The sequence below is a fragment of the Rhipicephalus sanguineus genome, chromosome 4 (assembly GCF_013339695.2).
Source record: "Rhipicephalus sanguineus isolate Rsan-2018 chromosome 4, BIME_Rsan_1.4, whole genome shotgun sequence".
Classification (NCBI taxonomy): domain Eukaryota; kingdom Metazoa; phylum Arthropoda; class Arachnida; order Ixodida; family Ixodidae; genus Rhipicephalus; species Rhipicephalus sanguineus.
The window spans coordinates 145,780,454-145,796,581 of record NC_051179.1 but is presented as its reverse complement, the minus strand read 5'-3'; the positions used below and the strand labels follow the sequence as shown (position 1 = coordinate 145,796,581).

The window sequence follows — 16,128 nt, the reverse complement described above, 5'->3', positions numbered from 1 at the left end:
TATCCTCGTCTGCAGTCTACGTGTGCTGCACGCTCATTTAGCTCCTGCTTCGCATGTGCAACCTCACCGTGTACCGCTAAAAAACGAAGGTGCGTTGCTGTAAGTCTCGCCGTCGTATCTCTCAGTTTTCAGGCAGGCTTTCGCAGTTGATGGACGATGCAAACCCTGACTGGGCTCCGACGCAGCATCTGGGTCATGGTAGTGGCAGACCAGTGACAGACGTAGCGAGGGTTCAAGCGCTCGAAGGAGCGCAGCAAAAAAAAGAAAAAAAAAGAAAGGGCCACTGCCGCAACCAGCGTAGCAGTGCAGCAGTCTCCGCTGGCGACTGAGTCCCCGCCAGAAAACTAAGCGAGCACGGAAAGTCAGCCGGAATGTGGAATGGAGCTTCCAGTTTCCACTTCGGATTCGGAGTCAGGCAAAAGTAGGTTTGCAACAAAATTTGGTAATATTTCCTACTGTGAATCTTCAATTCAGTTCAGCTTTTTTTTTTTTTTCCAGCTCATACTGGTATGCAGACAGATTTGAAGGGGCAAAGCATCGAAGCACTCGAGGCAGACAACAGGAGGCTTTCTTCTGAATTGTACACCTTAAAGAAGCAAAAAAAGAGCTTCTTGAAGTAACGGAAGAGTCTCTGCGTCAAGATGATGCTCGAGCGCATGCGCGTCCCCTCCCCTTCTCTCTCCTCTCCTACGCTGCCCCCCTCTCGCCCGCCTGTCGACCGCGTTCCCCGGTCGCCCTGTGAGAATTAACGGCCAGGCTAGATGGAAGATACGACGCGCGTAGCGTCCCTCTTCGCGTTCCACGACGCGAGGTCGGTAGCATGCCCAACGAACGCCAACGGAACGCGATCGTGCAAGTGCTCCGGCTTCGCATCGCCTCATGGTCCCCTTTAACGGGAAATGGTGTATTCTTGATTGAACGTGGGGGGTGGCGGGGGCGTAGACTCCGGCATGATTCCATGCTCCTTTAGCTACTCGGCCAGGTCTACCGTGAGCGCATTCACGGGCTTCTCCGTGGCTGGTGGCGCCGTTGTAGTAGGCGCCTGTGGCTGGTGGTGTATCATTCAAGTTCAGACAGTGTGTCCGTCATGCATACAAATTACGGAAGCACACTACATGCGTGTTCTTGAATTACAGAAGACATACGTTTTTCTGATGTTTTACGGAAAGAGCGACGGAACGGAAACATCGACTACTCCTTTACGTCCAGTCCCGCTGTTCGTAAAAGACGCAGCACAGTTTGTGCTCTAAACGTCCACTTCCGCCATTTTTCAGGAAACAAATCATACTCTTACTGAAAAACCAAAAAGACGCGTACCATCAAGGAAAAAAGTAAGGACAGGACAGAAAGGGCGTCACTCGCAACTAACTTTATTCCCAGAACATCAGCGTCATATATAACCACAGCGACCCTGCGCGCGCACATCGCCTCACAAGCTCGTCAAAAACCCGCGATAACAAGATTAACTAATCGAAAAATGAATCGATGAAACTAAATTCACCCCCACGCAGAGCAACAGATGTGTCACTAACACAGCATTCTTTCTTCTTTCTAATATAGTATGCTTCCATAATTTCACGCGCTAAGACATCGTTACTCTTTCCAAGAACGGAAACACTGGCAAACCCAGGCTCACACTTGCGGGAACCACAATGCACTTTTTTTATGACACCCTTCGGGAGGTGATTCAGCGTACATTGCCACCAAAACTCAGTAGTCTGCGCTATGGCTCGCTGACAAAGCTTAAGCCTACGGTGCGCGAACCACCCAGAGTCCAACTCAAAGCACTTGACACGCAAACTTCCTGTTGGTGGTGTGCTGCAATTTTTAGACCTGAGTCTCACTTTCTCGGAGACGCACATATGTTGCGCATATTGCCCACGTTCACGCAAGGCACTTCTTCCTTATGATGCCTCGCATTCGAAACTTGTCAAGAGGGCCGTTGCTTCCATGTGCCTGGAAGGAGCGCTGGTGAAATCTTGTCCTCATCGAATGCAGGAAAGTTTCAATAATCAGGTCACGAGGCTGTATTCAGCCGGCTACCCTGGTTTTGTCGTTGTTGCAGTCTCGGAAACCCTCCGTCAGAAACTGAAGGGATCGAGAAGAAATAGGCAGCCGATGGAAAAAAGGCCCATGGTTATGCCATATGTGCACAAGGTTGCTCACAACCTTAAGAATGTGGCCAACAGGTACAAGGTAACCTTGGTGTTCTCGGCGCCCCGCAAGTTGGCTAGCCTGTGCCCACGAATTTCTTCTGCACCGAGGCCCTCCCCGTGTGGGAAGAGGCACGCAAGACCCTTTGTCGCCTGCTCGGTTGGCGTGGTGTACGAGATCCCGCTTAGTTGCGGTAGGGTATATATCGGCCAAACAGGCCGGTCCATAAACGACAGAATGAGGGAGCACGAACTTTCGGTGAAAAATAAACTTTCAGCACATTTGCCTGTGCATTGTGGTTCCTGCAAGTGTGAGCCTGGGTTTGCCAGTGTTTCCGTTCTTGGAAAGAGTAACGATGTCTCAGCGCGTGAAATTATGGAAGCATACTATATTAGAAAGAAGAAAGAATGCTGTGTTAGTGACACATCTGTTGCTCTGCGTGGGGGTGAATTTAGTTTCATCGATTCATTTTTCGATTAGTTAATCTTGTTATCGCGGGTTTTTGACGAGCTTGTGAGGCGATGTGCGCGCGCAGTGTCGCTGTGGTTATATATGACGCTGATGTTCTGGGAATAAAGTTAGTTGCGAGTGACTCCCTTTCTGTCCTGTCCTTACTTTTTTCCTTGATGGTACGCATCTTTTTGGTTTTTCAGTAAGAGTATGATTTGTTTCCTGAAAAATGGCGGAAGTGGACGTTTAGAGCACAAACTGTGCTGCGTCTTTTACGAAACAGCGGGACTGGACGTAAAGGAGTAGTCGATGTTTCCGTTCCGTCGCTCTTTCCGTAAAACATCAGAAAAACGTATGTCTTCTGTAATTCAAGAACACGCATGTAGTGTGCTTCCGTAATTTGTATGCATGGCGGACACGCTGTCTGAACTTGGACCATCGACTCCGTTCGACAATGATACATTGAACTAGAACAGTTAAGCAACAGCCGTGTGCAGCGCCTTGAGAGAGCTGTCGCGGCGGGTGGCAAACGTATAGTGGCAGCACTGTAGTCGCCGACTACGCTGAGGTGTCCCGTATGCAGTAACAGGAATGTGATGAGCTTCGCATGCATGTAAGCTCATTGGAAGTCAGAAAATGAGGCCGCAAAGGGTGATATGATGGGCAGGCTTTGATGTGAGGGAAGCTTCGAGCGAGGTTGAGTTCGTAGATTGACAAAGAAATACGAGAGAGTAATGGGCCAGAGAAAGGATTCGTTGACTCACAATGGAGAAAATGAACTGCACGTGCACTGGAAAGTGCCAGAATGTTAAGTGCATAGTCGGAGAAGATTTCTATATTAGCAGCGGTGACAAAAAATGCCCTTGAGTGTTTACCGAGAGGTTAAGGAGGACGTATAATCAATTACGGAAGCATTATAATAATTCAGTCTAAGGGAAGCTATATATATATATATATATATATATATATATATATATATATATATATATATTCACCATTTGTAGCGAGGGCAGGTTGCCTTCAAAAAACGAACTTATAATTCGGGAAGAAGTAAAAGCAGAGGTAAACGTACTTGAAAGCTAGAAAATGACTGAACATGCTTTATTCAGTTGAATGTGAAGTTATCCACGCAGGTGAGTTCCGGCACTAGGCTGCATGAAGGCTTGGTTTTCAGAGACAACACTGATATATATATATATTGTAATGAACGAGACACAGAGACAGCACCCGTTCCTGGGCCAGCTGTTCTATATTCTGTTCTCTTCTTCCTCTACTTCACTCTAGCTGCCCGCGCGCCAGAGCCTCGGTGCCGGTCTTCGTCATCACACTCGGCCATGACTGCAAACATTGTCGGCTGGGCTGCCGGCAATGTTCCTGGTGGGCGGTGCTGGCTGCATCGCGGTGGTCGGTCCTGGCCACGCTGCGACTTGGCTTGTGAATCTGCCATAAGTATGTCTGGTGGACGGCACTGGCTATTTCGGAGTGGCCGGGCTCGACAATGCTGGAACTTCACTTGGACTTTTGCCAAATATGATTCTGGCGACCGACACTGGCTAATTCGTAGCTGTCGCAGGTCTCGGACGCGCGGCAATCTGGCTTGCCATACCACCGATGACGATGCCTCTGGTCGATAGCCTTGGCTGTATCGTTGTGGTCGCACGTTTGTGCTGGCCGCATGCCATTTGCGGTGGCACGTATGGTCTACTTTGTCCTCTTCCTGGTTTGCGTTTCGAGTCGGTACATAATTGATGGACGAAGGATGCGAGCGAGGTCGGACATGTCTGCACCCAGCGCCAAGATTGTCACGGGTGTCCAAAGGCATCTCAATCTCGCAGCCGCTCCCTCCGAACTTGTCGGCACCCGGTCGACCAGCGACGGATCCCGTGCAAAAAACCACTGCGTTGTGTTCCACGTGGCTTTCGGGCAACACAGTGGCAGTCTGAATGAAGTGGTTCTTGTCACGCGTCCGGGGGCAGTGCTGGCGGACATCGGCTTCTGGCTGGGGTGTAGACTCAGCCATGCTCGGGTGCCCGCTTGCTGAGACGGACTGACCCTTTACGATTGTGGCATCGCCTGTCGCTTTAACTTCGTGAAGCGATTTGTCACTCAGCAGTACTTGAGCGTCATCACACTCGGCCAATGAGTGTGTTGAAAGCAGAGGACCATGCTTTGACGCTACAAGAAGGACCTCTTTCCCGGAATGCGCAGACAGGTCAGGTTGCGCGTGATGTGAGAGCCGCTTCTCCGACTGCCGTTGTTGGAAAGAGGTCGTAGTGATGCGCTGATACGACGGTGAGCTTCGGGAACGCTTCTCCAACGGCTGTGAACGAGATGTGGTCACGGCGTCTGTCAGAGACGTGGTGTTGGTTACCGACGCCAATTCCGTGGCCTGAAGTGGTGAGTCTGGTCTCAGGTGTGTGCGTGTCCCAGGGCACGTTGTGACATTGTCTGCAGGTGAGCTGCAATGTACAGTTGCAGCCTCGAGGTGGTGCCCCTCCTGAGCTCCATCCTCGGTAGCGGTCAGGTTGGACAGGGTGGTGGCAGCGAGGTTGTAGTTAATCGGTCCAAAGGCAGCTTTGAGCTTGGTGCTCCACTCGGCCCAGGACTGCTGCCTCACGCCTTCGTACCTATGCCACGCCGCGGCACCATTTCGAAGGCGGTCTATGGCTACACACCACTTCTGCTCTTCCGTCCACGCCATGCGAGCTCAGAGAGCGTTCACGGTCGCTACCCAGTTGTCGGCGTCGTCCTGAGAGCCGTTAAACTCCTGTAGTTCGCAGGCAGCCGGCGGTGGTGGGACGGCAGGCGAAAAACCGGACAGTGCGGACGCTAAGCATCCCAGCTGGTTAGAGAGTTGCGTGAGAGTACACCGGAACTCGCTGCGCTGCTTGGGTGATCTGGCCTCAAGGTCGTGCGAGGCGGCTATATCCAACATAGCGTTGATGGCGCACAATTCCGGCACGATCGCAGGAAACAGCACAGAGCTCGACGCTGCCAATGCGTTGACCGTGACGCGAAGTCGCGCGATAGTACGGGAAAGCTCGGCGGCGCTTTCAGGAGATCCGCACGCGGAGCCAACGGTGACGTCCGAGGAGGAGGGGGTCCCTGTGCTCACTGCGGCGGGATCCTTGCCAGCGGGCGCTTGGTCTGCGCCCCTCAGCAGCTCAGGTGCCGAGGAAGTCCTGTGCGAGAGGCTGTCGCCACGGGAAGCGTGAACAGCGTTCCCGGGCAACAGGAGGCCGTACGCTGTCGTGACGGCGCCGGGGTAAATTTGCCCTTTGGCCACCGAGGAGGCCTGGACGCCGAATGGTGGCATAGGTCCTACAGGGAGTAGGAGGGTCCTGGTGTCCATGAACGAGGAAGCGTGGACGGCGTTCCTTAGATGGAGAGACCCACACTGCCGATGACCGACGAAGGCAGGTGGCTTCAGCCGGACGGTTCAGGTTTCGTAGACTGCGCCATTGTAATGAACGAGACACAGAGACAGCACCCGTTCCTGGGCCAGCTGTTCTATATTCTGTTCTCTTCTTCCTCTACTTCACTCTAGCTGCCCGCGCGCCAGAGCCTCGGTGCCGGTCTTCGTCATCACACTATATATATATATATATATATATATATATATATATATATATATATATATATATATATATATATATATATATATAAGGTGTTCATATATATATCGTCGACGATATACATAATTTTAATAGTGTTGAATGACTCATATGGCGTGGCTCTGACTAGTGGCGGAAAACGTACAATGTTTACTAGAGGTAACTCTGGCACTGCGATTGTCCAACCACCATGGGAATGATGAGTAGTACACGAATTTGCCTATAATATTCATGCTTGCGGCTTCGAAAGCACTCGTGACTGTTTATTGTTGTATTTTGGTGTTTCTGATCAAATAATGGATCGTTGCGACAAAGTGGCTGCAGGTGACACGGAGCCAAACGGAGTCCGTAAGACCAAAGCCAATACAAATCCGTACTATACCCATTATTCTACAGTGTAATTCGCATGCTGGCTGAAGAGTCATGCGTTGCTGCTCCCATAGACACTATAGCGCCAGAGTTCTCTTTAGTGTATTATTAGGAAACTCTAAGGCGGAAAAGTGGGGAAAAAGGACAATTAAATGGCATGAAAACCAAGGAGCTGTACCGTGAAACGCCTTTTTTTTCCACAGAAAGAAAATTTTTCCTTAGGTATACACAAATAATTAGACAGAATTTAAAAAAAAAAGATTTATGGCTAACAGGTCAGCGTGTCTGTTACAAAAAGGGGACGCTTATAATATCCATCCATACATGCATCCTGAATTCCATCCAACATCATGCACCCCTTGACAATTAAGTGCAAGAGATTTGGTGTGAGCAATATATTTCAATGATTAGGTATTTTGCATGGAAATGCAACTAGCATACTTACACGAGAGAATTATAGAAAGGAATAGTTCCAAACATGCCAATCGGGAAAGATGGTACACGTAATTTTAGCCTCTAAATAGCAGCGGATACGTCGTTCAGAAGAGGTAAAACCCGCACTACATCTAGATCTATGGTCTTCGTCGAAGGGCTGCACTTCGCAGACACCTGCAAGATTGAAAACGAACAGTTACTTGTGCTGCGCCTACGAGCCCTTATTGACAAAAAAAACATAACCGTCCGAGGATCCCCGCATATGTGAATCTCGATTGTGCGTATAATAGTTTACGTTTTTTTTCTTCGCCACATCGTGAGAATGCACGACCCACAGGAGAACAGACAGTGTACGCGTTCTCCTGTTTTCATCCCTTTTATCCGTGCTTGCACGCCTTTACATCTTTTGTGAGAACGTTCTTAGTATCGCAGGTGCGTTGCGTATTTAGCGCACTAATCAACACGCCAGCAATGAAAGACAGTAACGAAGGCACGCGCGATTAACTTACGTAAGTTAGTACAATAATGAAATACTCTGAACTATAAGGCGAGAACAATATTCTTCTGAAGGCTCGTGCGAGTGTTTGTTCTTTTATGTATTAATCAGTCTGCTCGGTGAACATCCACGAGCAATACACTTCATCGAAGAATTCGTTGGTTGTTGAAATGTTCTCACTACCTGCGACAAGAACATCCATTCTTGAGAACTATTTACCATTCTACCGCTTCCCCTGAATAACCAATAAAGCTTTTCCACCACCATAACTCTTCACAACAGGCAAAAAGACAAAAGCGCACAGATGGCCACACATAATACGCTTGAAAAATTCATCATCGTACCATGGAAATGCGTAATAAACGGTAAGATGTTTGTTTCTGTTATAATGGTTGTTTTATTCTTACCTGTCCATTGTGCAGATTTGTAACGACATATCAATTGACCATTTGCAAAAATCTGCAAGGCGGCTTTCCTGCAAGGTTTGTTTTCCAACCAAAAACTCTCAATCCCAGACTGCTTTTCTCGCTCATTCTGTTTTTGCTTCTCTACCCCCTCCCCCCCTTTTTTTCCTTACGAACGACGGCTGCCTTGTCCACCTAGCGAAGGCTGAGGGTTAGTACGAGGCGGCCCCACAGTTATAGTTGGGGAAAGAGGTCGTTTTGTCGTACTCGCGTGCGGTAAACGTACAATGAGCGAGAAAACCAGTCTGCGACGGAGAGTTTTTGGTTGGAAAACGACCTTGCAGTAAAGCCGCCTTGCAGATTTTTGCAAATGGTCCATTGATACGACTGCTGTGGTGTGTACGGCCGTCACCACCCCATAGAATTGGTGCATCGCAGTATAGGCTAGAATACAGAAAGAGTGAAAGGCAGGCGCTAAAGAAGTTAGACTTATGTAGTGCTTCGCGAGTGCGATTAAAAGCCGCGCCGCCGGTGCCGCCTTCGCTGCGCGCTTCCCATCGCCGCCGATCACAGCGCCGCCGCTACTTTCGCCACCGCAATGGTAGTGATGGTAGCTCGGTTATGGCTCGAGCTCGGTCGCCACTTTCAAAATCGACATAGAAAACGTGTGCGTCTGAGGGGGCGCTGGTTACTTTGCTTACATGAACTTTTCGTCCATCCATTGGTTTAGTACGTGCATCGCATACCACCACAGGGGCGCGCACTGCGCAGTTTGTTGGCGCGCTGTTCACCGTGTTCACATTGTTGTTCGTGTTCTCCGGCACCGTACGTGGTTTTCGTCAGCGCTCTCGCAACTGCCTGCCAAGTCTGTCACCTCGCACACATCACAATCAGGTAAGCAATACTTCACTGTTTCGATCATTACCTATCTCACCAATAGTCTCATAAGCAGCTAGTTATAAGGCGCACTCGCATGCCGCAGGTCATAAAGACTAAACACGGGTTTGCCATGCTTGCATTAGGGATAAGATTAAACACGTGTTCGCCATGCATGCATTGCTCATACATACCTTATTACTAAATTAGGTGCAGGAAACGGTAGAGGCAGTAGCTGTAATTTTACTGTGCGTAGGCATATTTCAATGCATTCTGTTGATTCGGAGTGACTGCCTTGAGGCACGACCATTGTGCTCGCGTATTGCGATGAAGCCTGATGCTGGGCTGCATCTCTAGTCTGAGGATGTCACAGCTCAGTTTTAGCACGCAGTCATTAGTAATTTCACCAATACCCAAACATATGGCTGTTATAAGGTGCACTCGCAAGCCTGAACCGCAAGAGTCGCATGCACCAAGCTTGTACGTGTCTTTGTTGTCTTATCGAGGGCAGGCAAAGCACACGTGTTTTCGATGCTTGCATAGCTTGCAAGTCGTACATACATTACTACAAAATAAGGTGAAGGAGACGGCAGGGGCAGCCACTGTCACATGCCTGTGTGTAAACTTATTCGACCGTATTTTGCTCAATCTGAGTGACAGCCGTGAGGTCCGATTGGTGCTCGCATTTTGCATGCATGTTCTGTTGCGTCTTTATTGAGTTGCATGTTCAGGAAGGAGTACTGCTAGCAGTCCAGTTCTTTGGGATTGCACGACACGTTGCTTACACTCGACAACGGTGTGAATTTTCACGTCACGTAGCCGTATTGCATAGTTAATTGCGGCATCTTTGGAGTTTGAGCATGTCAGAGCTCAGGTTCGGCACGCAATCATTAGGGATTACACCAGTGCTCAAACACAGGGCTGTTATAAGGTGCATTCGCAAGCCTGAACTGCAAGTCACATGCACCAAGCGTGTACGTGTCTTTGTTGTCTTATCGAGGGCAGACAGTGCTTTCCATGATTGCATAGCTTGCAAGTCGTACGTACTGTACTACAAAATAAGGTGAAGGAGACCGCAGGGGCAGCAACTGTCACGTGGCTTTGTTCATGCATGATCAGGACTATTAAGCATATTTCTGGTTGTCAAAACATACTCCTATTATTTCACAAGAGTCGACACATGAAGGTGAAGTTTTTGTTCTACTCTCAATCGAGATACTGTGTATTGTGCGAAGGATATAGCATGAAGTGAAAAGAGAAAAATTGAAAGTTCGACCTTAATTTTCTCCTAGTAATCAATCTCACTGATGCTTATGTTACATGGGGTTGGGAAATTCATCCACCTAATCAGGGGCGTAGGCAGAAATTGTTTAGGGGGGGGGGGGGTGGCACCTCCTTGATCTGAAGGTGGGGGCCGGGCAGGCAAATGGTAATTTTGCTATATGTATGCATGTCATGGAGAAAAAAGATTTCGACGGGCCCGGTGTGCCACCCCTTAGCTACGCTACTGATCTAAACCACTAAGTGTAGTCTATATTCACATATGTTTCTTAGTTGAGGTCAAGCTTTTTCAGTTTTTGAAGGGTTCCTCAAACACCCCTCCGGCATAAAGAAAAACACATTCTATGATCAATGAACACTGCTAAGCAAAGCTCAGCCATATTTTGTAGCTGTGTGTGGCACATAGAGCTTAACAGCAGAACGTACAGTTGGAGATCAGTATATATAGTATTTCTGAAAATCTTGCTGCTCACTCTGAGCGTGATCAGAGCCAGTTGGGAAATGTCTTAAGTGCACTGCCCCTACTTTTTGGATTTGCGCATCAAAGGCCATATACACGTGCAGAGAAGGCATTATAAAGAGTGTACGTTGTTGCTTCTCGGATGTTTTGATCACTTGTTTTTAACATTCCTTTCAGACATAAACAACGTGCTGAAGTGGCAGTCTGGAAATGTCACTAGCTGGTTTGTGACACTTGTAAATAAATTTTGTGTAAATAAATTCATCCATGTTTTGTTAAAGGTGCATTATTATTCATATGGCATGCTGCAGCAGAGGTGGTGCACGCATGCACAGTACATGAAGACAGCACTAGTGTAGGTTAAAATAGTGCTGTCAAATGTACACGCATGTGGTGTAGAAAAAGTGATGTGTAATTGAATATGATAAAACACCCTACTGTGAGAATTTAGGCGGCTCCATAAACATTCCTATGAAACGTCGGCTTTTCTACAGTGTACTGACGTTTCACACCTTTCCACAATTCAACAAGGGCTTGTGTTAATTTTTCACAAACTAAGTTACTACCGAACCTAAGTTTACTTAATGCTCAGTGAAACAACTCTTTCCTTCAAGCTAAAACTTAATCCTTCAGGACACAAAACCTTAATCAAGCACAGAAAAGCCATTAAATGGAACCAACCGTTTTACGAGGGCTTCAGTTTTCGTTCACAATAACAGAATAATTCACTGGCAGACCGTTATACGGCAACCTTCGTTTTTCTCTTTTATGAATACCGCAAATGCTGTATTCCTAGTAACAGGGTCATGGTGTGTTTGAGGTAACAGATTTGCTGTGTTTGGGATGACAGATTTGCTGTGTTTGGGATGACAGATTTGTTGTTTGTGGGATGACAGATGTGCAGTGTTTCGGATGACAGATCTGCAGTGTTTCGGATGACAGAGATATGACGTGCACGTAATAACAGAAGGATGCTGTGAACGAGGATACAGAAAAATAAATAATGGAGTCTGTGATACGGAGCCTGCTGTTCCTTATTAACAGAATGCCTCTGGCACCGATTTACCAGCAGCTTCTGCCGTGAACTGGGACATTTTTTTTTAGAGTGTAGCTGTTGTAGTGTCAGGGGCTGTCCCGGGACTATGGCAAACGAGGGGGGCGGCATCATGCGCGGCGGTGCCAGAATGATGTTGGGCCTTGGCCCCAGATTCTGCGGGATGACCAGGGTTGGGGTGCCAGGTGTGGCCTTGTGCTAGACCGCCCGGGGAGACTGGGACCAGGTGGTGGCGGTCGGTGCGGGCGTCGTCATGTTTGCGTTGCCGCTCGACAGCTTGGGCAGGATCTGCGGTCGGGACAGTCTGATGTTCGAAACCAACCACCGTGGTCGGGACAGTCTGAGGTGACTCGGTTAGGATGACACCCGTGGTGTCAGCGAACACCCGACAAGCAGCGCTGGTTCGGGTGTCGCACACAGGATCAGTAGGCACTGATGCCGTCATGCTCACCGAGGTGTCCACAGGCGTTGACTACTGTACCAAAGGCTGTTCGTCGGCGATGGCAGGAGTAGCAGGCAAAACAGTTGGCGGCAGACGACACTCAGTCGTGGCACGTGACGTGCACAGTGTCGTCCTGGGTGCCGCGTCGAAAGCGATGTCTTGCGATGGCTCTGTGGTTACGTTTAGCGCGGCAGGAAGTATGTGACGTGGCGCTGCCGATTGCGGTAGGGCTAGAACGAACCCTCGAAGTTGGTCGTATGCCTGCGGCCCTGGAGGAGGCACAACGCATCGCTGAGCAGGAGGAAGCATAGCTACCGTGATGGCGTACATGTCCTGCTGCGAGACGATGTTTCGCAGGTAGAAACCAGCCTCCATCTTGATAAGCCAGATGGCTGGACATCGCGGCCAGAATTTGGGAAACTCCGGCGGCATCAAGATGCAGTGCGCCGTGGATTCATCTGGCCGCAGCGCCATCGTGATAGGCGTGTCAGGGGTCGGTTCACTCGGTGAAAACGTTCGGCGAAATCTTCTGGAAGGTCATTCCAAGGTCCGGGTCACCACTGTAGTGGAGAGGTAGAAGAACGATGCTGCTACATTGACGTACGAAATTAGAGAGTAATAGCTACGCGGCTCAGCAGGCCAGTGCGCCCAGCGGAGAGGCGAACTGCGCATGCGCGGCACGCCGGGGCAGCGAGCGTCTTTACGGAGAGAGTCGCTCACCCGCTCATTTCGTCTCCTCAGCGAAGCGCGCCCAGCGGACGAGCGTTTTCAAGATGGCAGCCCCCAACACAAGCGGCGGCGGCATGTCTTCGGCGGCACCTCCAAGCGCGGCACAGGTTCGGCTGCAGGCGAAAAGGCCCCGGCGCTGTTTCACTACCGAAGAAGACCTAGCCATTTTAAGAGAAGTGGCAGCGAGCAAGCCATTTAACGACGACTTGCAGTGGATTCATGTGATCGAAAACTTGAAACGTGTGCTTCGCCGGGAGCTCACGCTAAGAAGCCTGAAGGACCGTGTCGATCTTTTAATCGGTTACTAGAGGCAAGAAGATACAAGAAACTTAAGAAAGTAAGTACCACTTTTTATGTATTGTCCGCGCAGATAGCATTTAATTCCGCGCGAGAGCTGTCCAACGCGGTGCGCGTTAAGCTTCGCCGGCGACGCTTTAAGCCGTTCGCGTCTCCGACAAACATAGTCGCACTGTGAAAAGCAAAGTGTTGTCGTCCACCTCGAATCTATCAAGTGGCCGCCGTGCGCTCTGTAGCTTGTAAGCTCCGAATCGATGCTTCCACTTGCTTTAGATTCATGTCCTTAAGCTTCTACAGCAATGTATTCGTCCCGATTCGGCATCGTTTTTAAGAGCCATCGCCGTGCCGCTAGAGTGAGCGGGTATAGACGTGTTTAAGAGAGCAGCAAGCCTGCTGTAACATGCACGCATTTCGCTTTGCAGGTCGGGACATTGGGATGCTTTGGGCTTACTCGGACTCACTCACCAATATTTTCTTCAACTGGACTCACTCAGACTCACTAAAATATTACTCACCCGGACTCACTCACACTCACGGGCCGATCTGAATCTGAGTGAGTTTGCCGACCTGTGGACAAGTGTCACACCTCTCAAAAGTAACTTAGGACAAGACTGTGATGCGAGTCATGGCCATGCTTTACCATCTGTATGTACAACAAGGAAGGTGAAAAGAATGATTGCTTTCTTTACCACGAATAAGTGGGAGTTTTGGATAAGGTTAGCATACGACAACTTGGAAATTTTGAACCTCTCTTTACATTGAACACTTGTAAATAGCAGTACCAGAACAGTTCTTATTTTGTTATTACACTAAATGCCAGGATCCAAGCAACGGCTGCGATGTTATCAGTCTTCGAGGATCACCCTGCTGAAGCATAAAATAGGTCATCACTAAATGATGTGTGATAGCATAGAGTTGAAGGCTTGTGTTTGTGTTACGAGTTCATCAAGTGAGCTTTCTATGACACGTGATATGCGTATGTGAACCGACTAACTGAATGGCCTGATTTCCCAAAATTTCCAGGAATCAGAGGCCTCCAAAGCATGGGCTTACAGTTGTTGACTATGCGTCAAACGCATGAATTCGAGCTCCGACAAAAGGAACTTGAAGTCGAAACCAGAAAATTGGACATTGAAGAGACACGGCTAGCTCTGGAGGAGCGCAAGCTGGCGCTTGCCGAAAGAAAGCACGAACATGAGGTGACAAGTCGCCAGCAGGAACACCTGGACTTTGTTAAGCGTGTGGAACAGATGTTTGATAAACTCAGCCAAGAAGTAACAGACCTATCAACAAGAATGTCTGGAAATAGGTGAATAATAAAAAAGTGGTTTGTTGCACACTTTATTCTTTTAATAAGCAAAGGGATTCACCAGTGCCACATTGCAAGCTGCCACTAAAGTTAACGGGCATTCAGGTACGCTTCCAAGGATGGTGGTTGCAGGTCAAAGTATTGCGAGACCTGTGCACCATACAGGCAAGTATGGCAGTTTGCCAGCAATGCACTCGCTTTGGACATCCTTGCAACATTCTGGCGGAAGATCTTCTGGTTTTTTTTTTTTTTGAAATCTACAAAGGCAAAGAGTCCAGCAATTTTTCCGAAGCCCCATTCCACGGCCTGCCTCACGCTGCTCATTGCCTTGTTAAACGCGCATTGCTCCGGTGTCAAAGATGCACCGCCGTAAGGTTTCAACAGTAGTGGCCGCAATGGGTAAGCAGGGTCCCCGTAGAGGCAGTAGTGGTGTCCCTGCACGAGCTTTTCCAGCTTTGTGTATGCCTGGCTGTTGCCAAAGTTGCCTGAAAAAAATTGAAATGACATACTGCGTTAGCACCACCACGCCTGCTGATCAAACATTGGGTGCAGGTGTGGTACAGAATATAAAAGTAGCAACAGAATATGCGAGATGCCCTAGCAGGCTTTCAATGCGTCTGCTTATTTAACTAAATTTATTTTTTTCATCTTACAAGATGGATGCTCAGCAGGGAGGAAGCAGTAAAGCTATATATAGAATTTAAAACAGAGAAGTCCGCAAAGGGAACACCAAAGAATACAGAATACTAGGAATTTGACCTATTTTGTTTGATACTTGGTGTACATGAGTCCCATGGCTACATGGAGGGAAATGTAACTTCCAGGCATATGAACTACCCTTTACTCACCAGCATCGTGCTTGCTGCCTGGATAACATCCATCCAATTGGCAAGTGATGCCATTCGGGCACATTATTGACTGATACTTCAGGGCATGAAATCTTTTGTGCCCGCTAAAGTACAGCTGCTGCTGCCTGGTTGGTCGGCATATAGCACGCGCAGTGCCATCAATGAAGCCCCAGCAGTTGGTAAGTGGGGCTCCTTTAGTGTAAATGGCCTGAAAAACAAACAAAGAAATGTCCACAGGTATACCACAATCTCCAATTTGCACAGCTTCCATTCCGCTATCATTGCTTCTTACCTTCGAGAAATTCTCCAGCGTGTCGATGGTCAGCCAGCTGTGGTTATTCACATCGTCCAGCAGGTGGAAGAATTTCTCATCAATGTGCCTCAGCACCTCTATCGTCAAGGACGATATCGTCTAACTATGTCGGCCGAAGAAGTTCTCAAGGTCCTTTAGTCGGTTTGGGTATGCCAGCCGCCGAAGCGTAATGCAGAGGGCTTCGTCTCCAGGGATCGGCACTCTTTGAGCAGTCATAACCGTTTCCGGAATGCGCAAGGCTACTCGCAGCTTCGGTACGTCCTCTTTCTCAAAACGAAAACATGTCCTGAACATGCCGTTGTCCATGGCGTCGATGTTTAGCAGGCCACGGAAGGAGAGTGGGTCACGGCGAGTCTCGCCTAACAGTGCTAAAAGATCTTCTATCTCTGACCATTTTAGCTCAGACAGAAGCAAATGGTCTTGCAGTATGCTTCGCGGCATAGCGCTAACGGCAACGAAGAGCAAAACTAGCAAAACACACTGCAACAACGATGCCACTAAAAACACACACTTGATTGCTTGGCTTGGCTTCACCTGCAACCTTTCAGCGCCGACTGTTTTATTCGAACGTAGAACAGTCCGTCATGCATTCTAACC

At 48.7% G+C, this 16,128-nt stretch overlaps 1 protein-coding gene and 1 long non-coding RNA gene across 2 annotated transcripts; one reads left to right on the top strand and one right to left on the bottom strand.

The window, feature by feature from the left end:
- Nucleotides 1-12,931: 12,931 nt before the first annotated feature.
- LOC119390789 (uncharacterized) lies at nucleotides 12,932-14,400 on the top strand. The gene is made up of 2 exons (XR_005183492.2): nucleotides 12,932-13,101; nucleotides 14,085-14,400. It is a non-coding gene; the product is annotated as an uncharacterized LOC119390789 (long non-coding RNA).
- On the bottom strand, nucleotides 14,376-15,888 carry LOC125758120 (uncharacterized). Its single transcript, XM_049414928.1, has 3 exons — nucleotides 15,511-15,888; nucleotides 15,219-15,426; nucleotides 14,376-14,855 (listed from the first exon to the last, which is right to left on the bottom strand). Exons 2-3 carry the CDS (start codon nucleotides 15,280-15,282, stop codon nucleotides 14,461-14,463), a joined length of 459 nt encoding a protein of 152 aa, XP_049270885.1. The 5' UTR covers nucleotides 15,283-15,426; nucleotides 15,511-15,888; the 3' UTR covers nucleotides 14,376-14,460.
- Between the last annotated feature and the right edge of the window lie 240 nt (nucleotides 15,889-16,128).